The sequence below is a fragment of the Strix uralensis genome, chromosome 16 (genome assembly GCF_047716275.1).
Source record: "Strix uralensis isolate ZFMK-TIS-50842 chromosome 16, bStrUra1, whole genome shotgun sequence".
NCBI classification, from domain to species: Eukaryota; Metazoa; Chordata; class Aves; order Strigiformes; family Strigidae; genus Strix; species Strix uralensis.
The window spans coordinates 8,112,443-8,129,155 of record NC_133987.1 but is presented as its reverse complement, the minus strand read 5'-3'; the positions used below and the strand labels follow the sequence as shown (position 1 = coordinate 8,129,155).

The window sequence follows — 16,713 nt, the reverse complement described above, 5'->3', positions numbered from 1 at the left end:
GATAGTAACAGCGTGCATCTTGCCAGTATTCAAGGATCACCTTTAAAACTTCGGGTGCAGTGGCAGCTGGCTTCAAAGCAGTCTGAAGTACATTTCAGTATTCTCAAAGAATTTTCTAATGCTGCTTTCTTCAGAACTAAAGTAGAAATGAATGTAAATGTCATTGTCTTTTAATATTCAATTATTAGCGCTTCTTTGGAATTTTATCTTTATTTGCTTTATCAAATGTGATATTAATTGCGTTTTATATCTGCACTCTGTAAATCTATCACAGTTTCTTTGATGAATTTTCTAAGTCAATTAAGCTAGTACAGGTTCATTGAATAAAGCAAAAAATCATACTGCGATTTTTTTTTTAGTAATTTTCATTATAAAAACCCTGTCAATAAAGATAATGTAAACAGGATCTTTAACTTATGTGTGATGACTGATATCAGAACTGAAAATATAGCCTTATATATTTTTCAAGAGCTTTTTATATATTGGTATCTACTGATAGATAGCTTTATAGAATTTCAGTGTTCTTTGTATCCGCATTAGGAAATTGAAGTGATATGAATAAAATACACACAGCCTATGAACACTGCTATGTTCTCACTGTAATTTTCTATGCTCCCTCCTATGTATAAAAGCTAGTATGCTACAGTAGGAATGTGTGATTTCCCCTATTGCTTTAAATGCTTTTCAAAAGCAAAATAGTTGTGAATTATTAACGTTAACCACACCATGCCAAAACAGGAGGAAGAAATGCAGGAGTGTTCATTATTGATTGATTAGTGTGTGAATACTTTGACTTGGCACTGACTCTTTTTGAGGCCTATTGATGTATGAACTTCTTTCATCCAGTATAATAATTTTATATGTTGTTTCAACCTTATGCTCAAGGATATGACTAATAGCACAGCTGAACTCAATGGGGCTTCTCATCAAGTAATATAAGTGAAGGTAGGAGTTTCTTGCTCCAAGTCTTGCATTCAGATTTCCAAGTTTGTGCCTGTCCCAGTCTGCATTGGTGTCAGCTCTTTGCTCCACAGGCTTTCTCTGGAACTTTACATGTTCTTTTATTCTTCTCTGGTTTTGAGCTTCCTGTGTCCTGTTTGGTTAAGCCCTTAAATTTTTACATGTTGTCTCTAGATGAAACCTTTATCTTGTACAGTCAAGAAAAGACCATCAAATACATGTAAAATGTGAAGTAACCAACCCTATTGCAGTGCAAATGGGTAACGCTGCCTAGAAGGGAGTTTATAGAGACATTTGTTATCTAGCAGCCCTAAGCAAGAATAGACTTGTGTTATACAGTGACATTTACTGACTCCTTCAGGCCTACACCTGTGCTAACTATAGGGTTGTGTTTTCCTACCTGCTTTAGATCATATGACAACTCTTCCCTCCCTATCTACACGTAAAACATCTGGGTATATCAATTAGGCTCTAACTTGCTGATGTTCTTGTCTGTGATGTTGCAATAATTAGTGATGCCATAAATACAGAAAGTTTACCTTCTGAGGTTCTGCTACCTTTGATTTTTACTTTTTTTTTTTTTCCCCCCCACTAAACTGTGTTGTTATTCCCTGACTGTCAGTCTTTAATAAGCTAGCTTTCACTTGTTGAGAAGGTTTTCAATAAAACTGACTTTGCTGCATACTGATGTTTGCCAGGACTGTCATCAACCCATAATGATGCAGTTTGCGGGCTATCGGTCTTTGTTGTCATTTGCCATTTCTTGTGTAACTTCTTATTGCCATTTAAACTGTTTTAGTTTCATATGTTGTAGCTTTCTGCATGTCAGCATAAACATCTTACGTGATCTAAACAGAGAAAAGGCCTAGAGTCATCAAATATCTTGAGTATTACTTGTGAATGTGTTTGAAATCAGGCTGGTTTTGATTCCCCAACATCTTGGTTTAGATGACCAATGAATATCGTATCAGTCTGTCAAGTCTGAAGTGTTTTATGGTTTTTGCCTAGTGGATACCATTCTTCTGGTTTCAACACAATTCTTTCTTTCCTAAATAGAGCCATCACACTGGAGAATCAGCTGGTGATCCTTGCAACATCAGTGACCGATGCAGGAGGGTACTATGTCCAGGCAGTCAATGAAAAGAATGGGGAGAACAAGACAAGTCCATTAATTCATCTCAGCGTAGCAAGTAAGTATCCAAATTCCAGAAAGCCTGCTGTCGTACTGAGGTTTCAGACAGTATTCACAAGAGTCTGCCCTAATAAAAAGAGTTTTGCTAATGAAGGGTTGGACCTTTAAAGGAGGTCAACTTTCCCTGCTTGTTTTGGAGCATATTGAACTCCTTGTGCAATAAGAGGGACCTAAGAGAGTATATGCCCTCGACAAATCACCCTCAAAGCCTTTTGTCTGATGGTTTATTTTGTGCAAGGCAGGTACATGATGATATCCCTCGCTGTTTGTTGTGAAGTTGTGATCATAATTTCTTTTTAATGCAGGAGTTTAATGTATTGTTTTTCATTGTGCGTAAGTAAACAAGTCACTCTTCTGAGTGCGGTTTTATTAATGAGTCTATTCCCAGTCTGTGGCATTATTTTTACCTGGAGTTATCACAGAGTCCCAGGGAACATGCATTTCACTGTTATTACTTATTATTTTACATTGCGCAAATTGTATTAACACCTACCATTACAGACGTATTCCAGGAGTAGATTTTACAGCGAAGGGGAGGGAAAAACAGCAGAGCAATGGGGTCAGAAAGATGACTGCACACTAAATACATTAACACGTGCGTTCAGCAAAAATAAGCACGTGTAACTCTTGTAAAACACTTGGTAAATGTGTTTGTATGGGAAGTTAATATTCTATACATGTAGAATAGTTTGACTTCTTTTCTAGGGGCATTTACTAAAAATGTTTTCAATGCAGCAGCGAGATAGGGGGTATGTTAGTCTGTTGTGTGAATGTGGAGGTTTCTATTTTGGATTGTAGAGACAAGGAAGATATGATGGGGTAAATTGTTGATGATGGTAGAAGCTTTACTGATGGGCTACTCTGACATTTTGGGGTTCTAGAAGATGCAAGACTCAGCTCTGGAGCAGTCAGCATGATGAGATGTCCAAGATCGCTTGATCTTGGATACCATTAGATCTGAGACAATCCCTAAGGCTCATTTTCTTATAATAGCAAAAGATGGGAGTCTGGTTTCTGGGCAGGAAATCTGGTAAATTGCTTTTGGAAGTATGCTTTTTTGTCAGAAGTTCATAAAAAACATTATGTTCCTGTGAAACATTTAATTTCTAAGAAAATATGATTTTTTTTTTTTCTGCTAAAATTCCTAATCAGATTTCAAGGAAAGCTGTTCTTATATAAGTGATGGAAGCCCTGTTATTGGGATCAGGGATCGCTGAGGGTAGAAGCTGTATGGTAACAGACAGCAGAAGAGACAAACCTGTGTTTTCTTCCCAGATATGTTTATAAATTAAATGAACTTCTCAGGGGTTTTATATGTATCTTTCTGAAGTGGAAATAATATTCCAAATCCAGTTTGAATTCTGGCTGTACTGTGGCATGTAAATTGTAAACATTATTATTTCTGACAGTATAAAGAGGTTTGCTAACACTTTAGTAATTTCATTCTTAAAGCAAATTTGTATTGTTTGTATTATGTGACCAATAATGTACTTCCCCCTTTAATTTCATATCTTAATTAATGCTAGAAATAGTCTGTGATCATGCATGCATAAGAAGTGCTATACAAAGCAGAAGGTAATACGGGCATATGGAAAAGAAAACACTTCAAAACGCATAATGGCTTGATACCATGAATACAAAGTCTATGTGGAATCTGAAAAATAAGGAAGATTAAATGGATAAAAGTAAATGAAGAATGAGGCAAGGTGGAAAGCCAAAAATGGGTTTGCTTGTTAAAATTAATGTTGGCCAATGAGGTTTTTAAATTATCATCTTGATATCCAGGATTATTAATGCTATGCATGCATTGAAGAAAGACACTGGCCACAAGGTATTACAGTGTCTGTAAAGTAAATGAGATTAATGTGGTCATTCTGAACTTTGATCTGAGGAAGAAACACATATGATACATTAGATAGAAATGAATAAACCTTTTTGGTCCAGTAACAGAAAATAATTAGGTAAAAAATACAGTCCTGAAGCAATATGCAGAAAATGGTTGCAGAAAAATCGTGTCTTTTGGAAGAGTAATAAAGAATTCCAGCAAGAGGTTGGAAACAGGTTGTTAAAGGTACATCCGGGTATGGAAGATATCACATTGAATTGCCACTGTCTGAATCTTATCAGATGTTGAGTGATGACACTTGTCATTTTCCATTAGGACATATATAAAATTGAAAAACAGTTTAATCAAAATCAAATAAACCACAAGTAAAGTGGAATATCCAATCTGTCTGTGAGTAGATTATATATTAATTATTGAGTACAACCTTGCTACATGACTCAGCATGCATACTGCCACTTCTATTGAGGTCAAAAGGGGGAAAAAAACCTGTAGATAATTCTCAGGGCAGTCATCCACTGAGAGCAGTGTTAGATGTGTGGGATATGCATATCTTGTTATTCCTTGAAGGATATCGGTGTCAGACTTGCTCCAGCCTGTAGGAAAAGCACATTTGCAGAATCAGTCTCACAGCTGAGAAAGCTGTAAGAGGTCCTGTTCTGATCTGAAATATAAGACTGACAGAAGGAGAAAGGTATAGCCCTGAGGTAAGTGCAAGATGAGTTATAGGGCCTTATATTGAAGGTCAAAGCCTTGAATTGTGGCTGGAAGTAAATGGAATTTGAGCGACATCCGGAAAACATACTAAACTGTCCTTCAATTAATAGCTATATTTTATACATGTTGAATAAGACTGGAGCATGTTGAACATGTTTCAAAAATCCAGTCTAAAAGCTCTAATTGTGATGAGTTTTCTAGTAGGGCTCCGACCTTTTATTTCTTCTCAGTCTAGCCATAGCTCCTTCAGTCCCAAGCAGCATGAAGTCTTCCATCCACCCATTGCCCTGATGACAAACATAATGCATGGAAGCTGGAAAACAGCTTCAGAAGAAAACCTTCTAGTTTGTCAGCCTTGCTTCTGCTGTGTTTGGGTTTGCTTTGCTCTACATTCTGAGGTTGGTCAGACATTGAAAATGTAGGCATGAGAATGCCTGGCTTTCAAGTGTGTAGTAAGTACACGTTACTGTGTGACAGTTCATTCCATAAATGCACTTTGCAGTAAAGATGTATTAGCCAATAGATATGGTCACTCCATGAGAAGATCCAAATACCGAGCAGTATTTTTCCCTTAACAGCTGAGTCCCTAGCTTGGTTAAACACTGGTGTTCTGCATGCCTGCCCTCTAAAACCACGTGTCTGGATTTGAAAGTCTAGGTCACCAAAACACTTAAGTTCACAGCATGAGGTCCAGTCCAGCTATGTTTAAAAACAATGGTCTTTTCTTTCAAGTGGACAGGTTCCCACTGATTGCAAGAGGATTACATCATTCCTGAGATGACAGGCTCCGGTGAAATAAAAATGATGTCCAAAAGGCAGCATATTGGGGGAATAATGTCACATCTGAAATTAGTATGAGATGTCCTAAATTTAAAATGTCTTCAAATCAGTTGAACTGTATACTAAGCTAATGAAAATCTTGGCTGCTGCTTTTTTTTTTTTTAACCATATGTCCCAGCTTTCATGTAAATAACACAAAATTTTGGCTAGGAAAATTGGTAAGTCTGAAAGTCAAGAGTCTGGCAACAGAAGTAGTAACAAAACTCAGTTTGCTTTTTGACTCAAATACATCACTTATTCCCTGTTGAAATTTCACTAGTACTGTTTTCAAGGATTTCAGTATTAACTCCTTTGCTGGAACTTCCTAACTTGACCAGAGGGTGTGAGAATTAATCTGTCACTGAGCTGTTGCAAGCTTCTTAGATGTAAATACTAGTTTTCAATTAAAAACAATTGGGAAATCTTTAATGTTCTTTCCTGTTTCTATCTATACATGCCTGTTTCATACCTGTTCTCCCACAGACAGACACATCACAGCACAGATGGTCAGTTCTCCTCCTAAAGACTCTGGTTTGTCAGGGGGGATGAAGTGACATGCTTGTGATCTTACCAGTGTTGGCAGGACGCTTAAAGATCGAGGGGATCATAAAAGTAAGGCCATACTATGTGTTCCACCTAAATTTCTCTGAAAGTGCAACAAACCTCTTATGGTTGTAGTATGGAACTTAAAAAAAAAAAAAAAAAAAAAAAAAGACTCATACATGGTACTTTGCTGTAGTTTGCAGCATTTATGCATGAAGGTGTTTTGGGGGGAAAGGGGGAGCAGGGGTGTTAAGAGCTTTTTAAGGAAACTGTAAGGATTTGTAGTATATAAGTCAGGAGTTTAAGAAGTAGGGGGTTTCTTTGAGGGGAAAAAATGATTATAGGGAGCTCTTTATTACTGTAAAGAGCTGGCTGAGATATTTACCACAATGTATGCAATGGGTGTCCTTGTTACTTTATTACGTGATGATGTGGCAAGACTCTGGTGCCACTTCAGAAGTTTAAAAAGCCCTACTGAGATTTTTCTATTGTTAACTTAAATGCAATGCTGTAGCTGTGAGCTGTGTTGGTCCAGTCTTAGAAACTTTTAACAGTATGCACTGCTATTTCAGAATTTAGTTGAAATATTTTATGAAAAATTTGAGAACGTGTCCCCCAATAAATGATTTAAATGGCAAGTTTGCAAAAGGTGGGTATGTGTAAGCTGTTCTGACAGCTTAGATACTCCTGCTTCAATTGGTTTTGCAGCACTAATCATCTGGAACTGCAATTCAGGGCCTTGCTTCTGGACCTTCTTGTTAAGCAGTGAAATATTGAGATGCATGTCGCTTCAGTAGATTTATTAGTAAATTAGATAGTCTCAAGACCTATTCATAACACCAGGAGATACAGAGTGTTCTGCAGACTGACGTCTTTTTCTGATGCAGGCTTTGTATAAACAGAAAACAAGATTGATGAAAATTTTAAAAACCTTGCCAGCCAGCATTTCTGAAGAGTCAAAGATAATAAAGCCAATTATCATTTAACAAAGATAAATTTTTCCCTTGAGCACTGGCAATGCTTAAAAAAAAATAATAAAAAGAAAAAAAAAAAGTTGGGGACTGAAAATTAAACTCCTGGCTTGGTTGCATTGCAATTAATTTAAAATACGAGGGTGTCATGTTGTTCTGCCCAGCTTCCACTTGCAACAAGAAGAATTTTATTCCATTACGGCAGACGTTAACATGAGGCTAAATAGACCCTGTTTGTCTCTGGTCGGTGCCTATTTTGTTCTTCAATTTAATGTATCGCAACATAAATTTTACAGAAGTGAAGAGTCTCATTTCAGATCCGCAGGGTACTGATTTTTGCACTGAAAGTTTTTGTCTTCTGTTATAAAGAAAGGTTCTCACGATAGCACAAGATGTTCAGGTCACTTTCAGTGTCTGTAAAAATGAAATATTTTTTACATTGTTAGGAAACAAAATGGGGGGGAAAATGCCATATTACCTGTCCATGTATTTGGTAGAATATTACTTTTGACATCCTTCTGCCAGGTTTGTTAAGAAGATAAGTTTTCAGAAGATTCTGAGCAGACATTTTTCTCTCTGGAAGAGAGCATTTCACTAACATAATTTTTCATATTAACCATCAAGGTTTGTTCAAGTCAGCAGATGTTGAAGATCCTTCATGGATATGTTTGAAACATACTGCTGCATGAATTTTTCATAGCTAGTTCCAGCTTTCAGGTGTAGACAGGAAAAAAGAAAAAGAATGGGCTGGCACCGCCAGGGAATAGATATTTCTATTCTGAGGTCAAATTCACGCAAGCTCTGTAGACTTGTCAAACTGTTTTTAGTTCATGCCAAGGGAATATACTTTGCTTAACCTCTTTAGGTCTGTGCTGTTGAGGTGAAATTAGTGCTTCAATGATGCTTTTTTTTTTTTCTTTTGGTGGTGGAAGGAGAAGGAATGTGGGATGAAATGAAATTGCGTTTCTGTGCCGTGATTGTACACGATTACCTGAGGTTCTAACCAAATACTGGGCAAGTCCAGTGTAGCACAGCTCAGCCTTCTGTGCACTGGCTTTAAGTCGCTCTTTGAAATAATGACATTTCTTTCCTTTCCCATTTTCTACAGAAGTTTTACTTTCTCTTTGTGTAGCTGAACTTCCAGGAAGGAGACCCCAGTGTTTGTCACGTGCGGTTTCATGTGGAAATGTGTGCCTTTCGCTTTGGTCACTTAACATTCTTTTGTTATCCAAAATGTTAATTTGAAGGAGACTGTAGAAGTGTTCAGATTTAAAAGTGAACCTTAAGGATTTACCTCTGTGTAAATTACCTCTGTGTAAATGCCATCTTGAACACTCTGGTGAAATACTGTGCCTCTTAATGCTTTTTCTTCAGTTGTAGCTCCAATCTGCTCAGATAGTAAAGGACATAAATTTTTAAATGGGGATCTCTGTTTCTTATTATTTTGAGAATAGATTGAGTACAACTTAACTGTGCTTTTGAGATCTACGTGTATATATATTTAAATCAAATGCATTTTAGTAACAATTATAGCTATAACAAAAAGGACTAAATTGTGTTGGCGTTTGATGAGATTTGGTTTTGATATATTGGAATAAATGTTAGTTTAAGCTTTATTCAGAGCTAGGAGTTTCAGTGGAGACTGATATTCTCAGTGGTTTATTCTATTATCTACTTACTGCAAAAGGGATACTGTATTGAAGTGTAGTATAATTTTATATGCATTACAAAAAAATAACAGATGATGATCAGGATTTATCAGCATTCTTGGACTCCAAATTTCTTTTTTTTCTTTAAAGATTCAGTTAGATCTTTTCCATAGTTCTCTACCTTTTTTTCTCCTTAAAGGAAAACTTTCCTCACTCTTAAATGTAGTGATATAGAGGGAAAGCTGTAGTTAAAATGATAGATTGCTAAACTGCAGGAATAATAAAGATGAGCCAAGAAACCTCTGTGGCATCTTGAGCTTTTCTTTGGCTTTACCCAAATATTCTGTCAAAGGCTTTTTCTGATAAATAGCAGAAATATTGCTTGGTCTTCAATTTCTTCTTTCTCTGGACTGTTTTTGACAATGGTTATTGCCACACATGGTGCACTTTTGCATCTGCTGCAACCTCTGTCCCAGGCAACTACTCTGCTAGTAGTTTTTGCAATGGTAAGATAATAAAATTTATGTAAGATTTTCTCAATCTTACCATTGAAGAGAAGCTAAAATCAGCACAAAACATATTTAAATATCTGTCACTTAGTTTTCATCATGTTGCATCAACAAATGTAATAAAGCTTTAAATACATGGTTTATGGAAAGAATAGTTCCTTATTGTTCTCCCAAATGCAACGATACATTCCTACTGTTGTGGGGACTCATGGCTAGCTGGTGAAGCTAGGGAAATGCACCCGAGCTGAGTGTGTGTTCCTCCAGCGTATGTACAGGCGTTATGCACACTGCTCTGAAAAATGGAAATTGCTAAAGTTTCTATAATCTAACTTATTTTTACATAGCTTCTTGTTATGCTTGCCTGTTTATAAGGTTTGGGGTTTTGTGTCTGTAAGAGATCTGCAGTACACACATATGCTCTCTCAAAATCCTGGGTTGTCTCCTAAACCCTTTATTTATATCTGACACATGCAATTAATCTCTCCCTATCTCTAATCACTTTTGCTATTACATTTATTGGAGTGATTTGTATCCTATCTCTGTCACTGCTCTGTAATTGATATGTGGAGATAAGAGATTCTTAGAGGACACAAACAAGGAAAAGAGAAAATTGAATTTACCTTGCAATCATTTTATAAAATGTGACATACATCAATTATACATGCCATCCAGGAAAATGCCATCTTGAACAAACTGTGATGATTTGTTGGAAGACCAGCATAAGAGAAATGCCAGAAAACTTTTCTTGACAGAAAAGTATTGATAGTTCAACAGCTAGACTCTTCAATCTCACCGATTCACCTACAATTTTTTAAAAATAATACTCAGAATTTGCAAAGGTGGTACCATTTTGACCAGGGTGGGGTTTTTTTTTTGTACTAATACTCTAGTGTGGAATAAGATGAAAGGAAGCTGCTGAAATAAGCATTGTTTTGATCAGGCATAAAACGATTATGTTGGTTACTCAAGATTAAATCATCTTTCATGGGCAAAAATGGTAAAATTGATAGTGTAGACCAATTCCAACTTAACTGCATTCTACCATGAAAATATTTCTTTTGAGTTTCTCTTTTCTATTTAATTGCAGTGAAAAGTGAACCAATTTTCTCATTCTTGTTTGTACTCACGATTAGTTCTAAGTGTTGGTATGAGTAGTAGTTCCTGTCCATACTTGCAAGATAAGTACTTTGGGATTTTTGAAAAGATGATTAATATGTACAAAAATTAATATCTAGTATATAATATGATAGCAGTAATAGAAATCATAAAACTCAGAAGATATAAGTCAAGCAACATTCAGTGTTGGCCACTTCCTGGGACTGTAAGACTGGCAAACAATCTCTTCTCTAGAACTGTTTATTTCTTTGTTGTTATGTACACCCAAGAGATATTGCACTTTCTAAAAACTTCCAGAGGAGACAGAAGTGTAGTGATTTGTAGGCATTTGTAAAGGGCTTTGCATTTCAGTTTATGTAAGTATCATAATTCTGAAGCTTTAACAGGAATAGCTACTGGAGACTTGCATATCAATTTACCCCTTTTGAACATTACCTTTTGATCTCTGAGTCCCATTCTGCCATGCCATACTCCTGGAGTATTTTAAGTAGCTGGCTTGAAATCTTTTGTTTCGTTTCCCCTCTTTACACGTTGGATGTATCTAAAGTACAATTTTCACTTATTTAAAGTTGCTAAACCATACTGAAGGTGCTTTTTACCAAGAAAGTAAGAATCTGTAACTTACTGAAGTGAGGTTTAAACATGCTATTTCAAGAAAAAAAAATCACATTTAGAGAAAAACATCAATGTAATATATGGCTGTGACAGCTTTGTACTGTTCTGTAATGAGACAGGTTGTCCTGGCTGGTCTGTGAACAAGATGGTAAAAAGATACAAAGCTCTTGCTTAGGAAAATGGTGAGGACCATCTTGCTTCTTATGAACTGGATAAACTTGCAGCATGTAGGGGGTTTTTTATTCATATGAGGAAGACTTGCTCTTAAATTTAGAAAATCAGTAATTTAGGAACAATTTGATGGTGTTCTTTAAACTGTCATTGTATTAGGCAAGCTTGAAATGTCTTAGAAACAATATACATAAGGAATATTAAATATGCTCAAAACAGATGTTTAATAGAATAGTTTCTGCACTTGCTCAGTTACTGAAAAAGTCTAAATATATCCTAAAGATTATTACCCATGCTAAAGGTCTGCATGGCACAACTGCCCCCCCAGCATATTTACAAAAACTAATTTTCATTTCAAGCTTTCACAAACATATGGTTGCTTGAGGGTTATAATTTTTAAAGCTCTTCATATTAAAGATGTTTTTAATTTCTTCTCAATATACATCACAGAACAGGAAAATTGAGTAAGGATAGAAACCTCTCACATGTCTGTGTAATCGTTCTGCCAGAGAGACGTGATTTGTCTAAGTAATTCCGAAAGCGCAGACAATAGGCTGCGTATGAACAAAAATGAAAACCCAGTGATTATAACTGCAACCTAAGCATTGGAGAGTCAGGACATGCAAGACTCAAGGTCATCTGTAAAACTTTAAATATTCTTCTTTGTGTAGACAGATTGTAATAACGTATTTAATTTGATTGTTACTGTTGTTTAGTAGACAAGATGAAAGTTACTTACCCACTGTCTAACTAGGTTTGGTTTTTTTATCAGCTAACCAGTTTTTGCTCCAAATCTACAAAGGCTCTCAATACTAAATGTTTTTTAAGATTTGCTATGAATTTTAAAGTAATATCAAATAACTGGACCTTCCTATCCCATTTGTAATAGGAAGAGAAATTCAAACTTGACTGTAACCTGGATCGCTTCACCTGATGTATGCAAAAGCTGCATTGATTTCTTGTCCACTTGGTTGTATTGTGGGAGCTGTAAATTGCTGATCCAGGACGTTCATTATCCTTCATTTTTGTGCTACTTAGTTTCACATATTGTCATTTGCATCTGCGGGGTGTTAGACAACAGGGTAATCCAAGTTCTGGGGTTTTCTTTCCCTACAGACTGTGCTGTAAGGTGATAGAAACGCTGATTTCTTTTCATGTGCAGGCTATTGTCTCCACTTTTAAGCCCCTGAAAAATAATCCATAATCCAAAACTCTGCCTCTTTATGGTGGATAAATCATATTAGCTATGGAATGTGGGAACAAAGTTACAGCTCCTATATCTGGGAGAATTTATTTTTTAAATAGTGTATCTTTAAAGGACTGTAAGCTTTCTGTGACAAAAATGAAGGAATTCAGGAACCAGGAAGGTGCACACATTGGCCTAGTCTCTAAGGCCCTGTTTGTGCAAAATTGTTATTAAATTTTGTCCAGCTATATTTGTTGTTAAATATGTTTACAAGCTGAGAACAAGTACCTTACTGCTGTTGCTTGTAGGGAAAATACTGCAGTGGACAGTGTGGTGCATGAAGGAAAGATAAGAAAAGTTGTGCCTGGTTGTATTTTTTTTTTTTTTTATTCCCCACTTGTTCCTTACACACTAAGGGGAGGGATAAGAAGAAAAACTTGCTTATTTACTCCATGTTGGCTGTATTTCAATCCACTCTGCAAAGCCATGTGCTCATAAACCTGACTTGGTAAAGACAGTGAAGGCTTAAAAAGCCAGCAGTGTTCTATCTCTGCAAATGCTGGGTAGGAAACTGCACACCCAGTGCTGCCTTTGGCTATCCTGGTGGATTTATCAGATCACGGTGAGTGATACTGTCATAGCTATTAAAGAAAGTAATTGGTAGTGAGTGATTAAAATTGCAGATGGCCTTTTCAAGGTGATTATGAATATTAAATCAAGTCTGTAAAAGCTAGCTAAAAAGGCCTATGAAACTGAAAAGTGAATATGCTGAGGATAAATGCATAAAAAGTGGATCTTGCAGGCATGCTATGCTCATCCAACCCCCCCGCCCCCCAATAAATCAACCAACCAAAAAACCCCAAGAAGTAAAACAGTTCAAGTGACCTATTGTATTGAAGGAGGTGGAACTAAATATCTGCCTTTTTAGACTGTAAATCCTTCTGCACAGAGAACTTACTGCATCTCACTCCTCTCATGTATAGAACGTTATCCCAGGTCCACCACTGTCATCATTGAGCGGTGATAGATCTGCCAAGTCCCCTTTGCCATGTGATGCTGTGTCATTAACAGTGATCTCTTCCTGTTCTTTTCCAATTGTAAGTGATGATGACGAATGTTTCTTTCCACATCACCCTGGAACAAGGCCAAGAATTACTGTGGAGCAACTTAAATAGCACTTAGGGATATGGTGTAGTTGAGAAGGGTCAGTGTGAGGTTAATGGTTGGACTAGATGATCTTCAAGGTCTCTTCCAACCTAGATGATTCTGTGGCTCTGTAAATTCATCTGGTGAACTTTATCTCACAAAGCAAAGGTATATGGGAATCTTTTTAGCTGAAAAATCTAAGGTTCATTTTGTTCCATAATTTAAAATGGAAACTTGAGGTGCAAACAAAGGTAGAGAAAACTGAAAAAGAGATGTCTTCATTTTGAGCCCTGCTTACTTAAATGTATATTTTAATACAAGTGCAGGGAGCGTTCACATAGGTCTAAGTAGCTTGTGAACTTAGAGCCTGAGGGTTTGGGTTTTTGTGCTTATTGTGATTATAGACTCATCACTTTCAGACCAATTTCATGCTTTCAAATGAGAAGAATTTTGTATGGTTGCTTATACTTCAACGTATTATTATCGTATTGATCTTGAACTTCATGCTGACCTATCTAATCTGCTCTTAAACTGTAAAACACTGTTGGATCTATTGTGAAGATTTATATAAATGTGTTTTGCAATTATTGTTTATTACCTTTAGTGTGACAGGTATTATTTGAGGAACTCTTTTCCCCTTCAGACAAGATTTCTGCTTACCTGAATTTTGTGGTCACTGTAATGTTAGCAGTTTTGTTGCATATTGATTCTTCATCTAAATTAATATTATTTCACTTACAGATATTTCCTTGGTAAATTTGATAGAAAATTCTGCTTATTCCACTACAGTAACATTTATTTCTAACCATATTGGCTTAGGAACTGGTCTATGACCTCCTTGACAAAAACATTTGTACAATGCAAGTGTTTTAAAAAACTATTCTAAAAAAATACTCAAACATTTATTATTGATTCATTGCTAGTCAATGCAGCAGGTGTGTTTTTAAGGGACAGGTGGTCTAAACGGATGCTCAGCACTTCCCTTTAACTGTGGAAAGACAAATTCCACCTTGTAATGCAAATAGACAGTACCCAAGAAGTTAGGAGGAATTTTAAAAGAAAGGAGGATTTATTCTATTGAAAGAATCAATGAATTAGAATATGACAATATTATGTTTTTTCACCCTCAAGACGACATGTAAATTGTAACTCTTCAAGAAGTGTGTTGTACAAAATATAAGCACAGTAAATGTGGCAGGCTGTTTAAAATTGAAAGCATCTTATTAGAATTTGGATTATCAGTTGCCACTTTGCTTTTTGGAAAGGATATAGATTACTTTTTTTTTTAGATGATCGGTTTGACGTGTTGCAACTTCGAGGGCCTGAGATCCTTTGAAAACTAGTACTATTGCACAACGACTTGCATTAGATGTGTTGAGGAGAGGAAGACTGCCATTGATTAAATTGTGGCTGACAGATCTGGTATGTTCATTGATGAAGAGGGCAATTTGCACTTCATAGGCTAATGAGAAGAAACATTATGGAATCTGGCAGACCTTTTTTGGACTTGATAGTGACTGCTGAATTCCTGTCTTGAGTATAATACAGAAATTATTTGGAAAAAATGGGTCTGGGACAGCCATGCATTTTTGTTGTAGCTTGTAATCGAGTCTATCTTGCCATTACCAGTGCTGCAGGAGCAGTCAGCTGGGCTACTTGATGAGGGCTTTTTTTCATGGTTTAAAGATTGAAAAAGCAGTGTAATTTTAAAAATAAAATAAAGATAAATCTTTTTTTACAAGATTGTTACAAATGCTTTCAAAGACTGTTTGTAATGGAAGAAGTGACAGACCTAATTAGTGTGGCAGTATGAGGTGTTCTAGCATATGTGCTCACAAAGGAGAGGGATGAAATAACACTGTTTATCTGGAGTTTACGGCTAGCAGATGCAGGTAGATAATATTTTTCTTGGTTCATTCTTTCACTGCACATACCAGAGGAGGTGTGTTTTATTTTGTCAAAACATTTCTGAGTTGTGAAACTTAAACCATACGAGTTATGAATTTACTGCAAGTGACCACCAAGCTGTTTTCCTGCAAGCCTTTGCAGGCACTGTTTCTTTAAGGCAACTTACTTTCAGAACTGTGTTTTTGCTACTTTTAAAGAAGTAAAGCTATTTTCTGGAAAAGGAGACTGTATGTTTAAAGTAGGGGTTTATGAAGTCAGCTGACATGACTTTATTGCAATCCTCAAAAGATTGGGTGTTAATGAGTAAATTACCCTGGTTCAGTTTTGTGAGACTTGGGTACTTCATTTCAGTTTCACTTCATAATATCACAAGCAACCTTGATGACTTCTTAGTATCTTAATACAGTATTTACACATGCTTTGTGACACAGTATAGCAGTGGGACAGGAAGTACAAAACTCATTTGTGTGTTAATGCTGAAGATTCTGTGTCATAAATACTTCACTGGGTGGTATTTTTTAAAATATTCATCAGAAGTCAATGTGATTTACCTAAGTAATATTTGTGATGTAAAAGTTTCAGTCATATCTTTTAATAAGAATTGTCAAAAGTAAATTTAACCTTCACAGTGCAGCATAAGCTGTATGATTTATAGGAAGTTTTGTGAATGAGTGCAAACAGCAAACCTGTCTGTGCTGATGGCCCTTCAGAGCCCAGAAGAAATGGTCTCTGGAAAAACACTGGCCTACAATTGAGTGGCTCTGCAGTTTACCTCATTTTAGCATCCTATTATGTTTTTCAGACATAGCTATTAAAAAAAAAAAAAAAGGCAGAGGAGAACATAGGTACTATAGACAGCGTGCGTGTTGTAAAGAATAGGATGTTTTGTGAAATCTGTCAGCTTTTGAAATATGACAGAAGCCCCTCTTTTTCTTTTTTTAAGGGTGTAGTGATGTGTTGTAAGTGGTCTCCACATCCTTAACTGTAGTAGACTTGTGGTTAGAATGAGGTAGAGGTGAGCTGAATTGAACAATCGATTTGAAAGAGAGGTTTGCATCAAAGTTGCCTTATACTTACTCTGTCCTCTGCAAATTCAGCAATATGAAAGGCGGGGTCTTGCCTTTGGAGCCAGAGTTGTTCCTATTGATGAGGCCTTAAGAACAATAGAAGATATCTCTCCTTTTCATCCTTGATCACCACGGGACCTTTAAAATCTGTGTTTCAGAAAGGAATCCTGGGTAGCAGTCTCTGGAAACGTGCAAAGCTCACCAAAGCTGCGTGATAGGTAATATAAAATCTCAATGAAAAGTGCGGATCCTGATTGAGGGAAGGAGTGCACTGAATCACAGAAACACATTTTTGAATGCA

The 16,713-nt window shown here is 36.4% G+C and overlaps 1 protein-coding gene across 4 annotated transcripts in view; it reads left to right on the top strand.

Annotated features, from left to right (window-relative positions):
* The window catches only part of SDK1 (sidekick cell adhesion molecule 1), a 417,651-nt gene that overhangs the window by 201,443 nt on the left and 199,495 nt on the right, over nt 1–16,713 (top strand). For all 4 annotated transcript variants that reach the window (XM_074886027.1, XM_074886028.1, XM_074886029.1 and 1 more), the window contains one exon: nt 2,017–2,150. In XM_074886027.1, the coding sequence (XP_074742128.1) occupies nt 2,017–2,150 (134 nt within the window). The remainder of the gene's footprint in view (nt 1–2,016; nt 2,151–16,713) is intronic.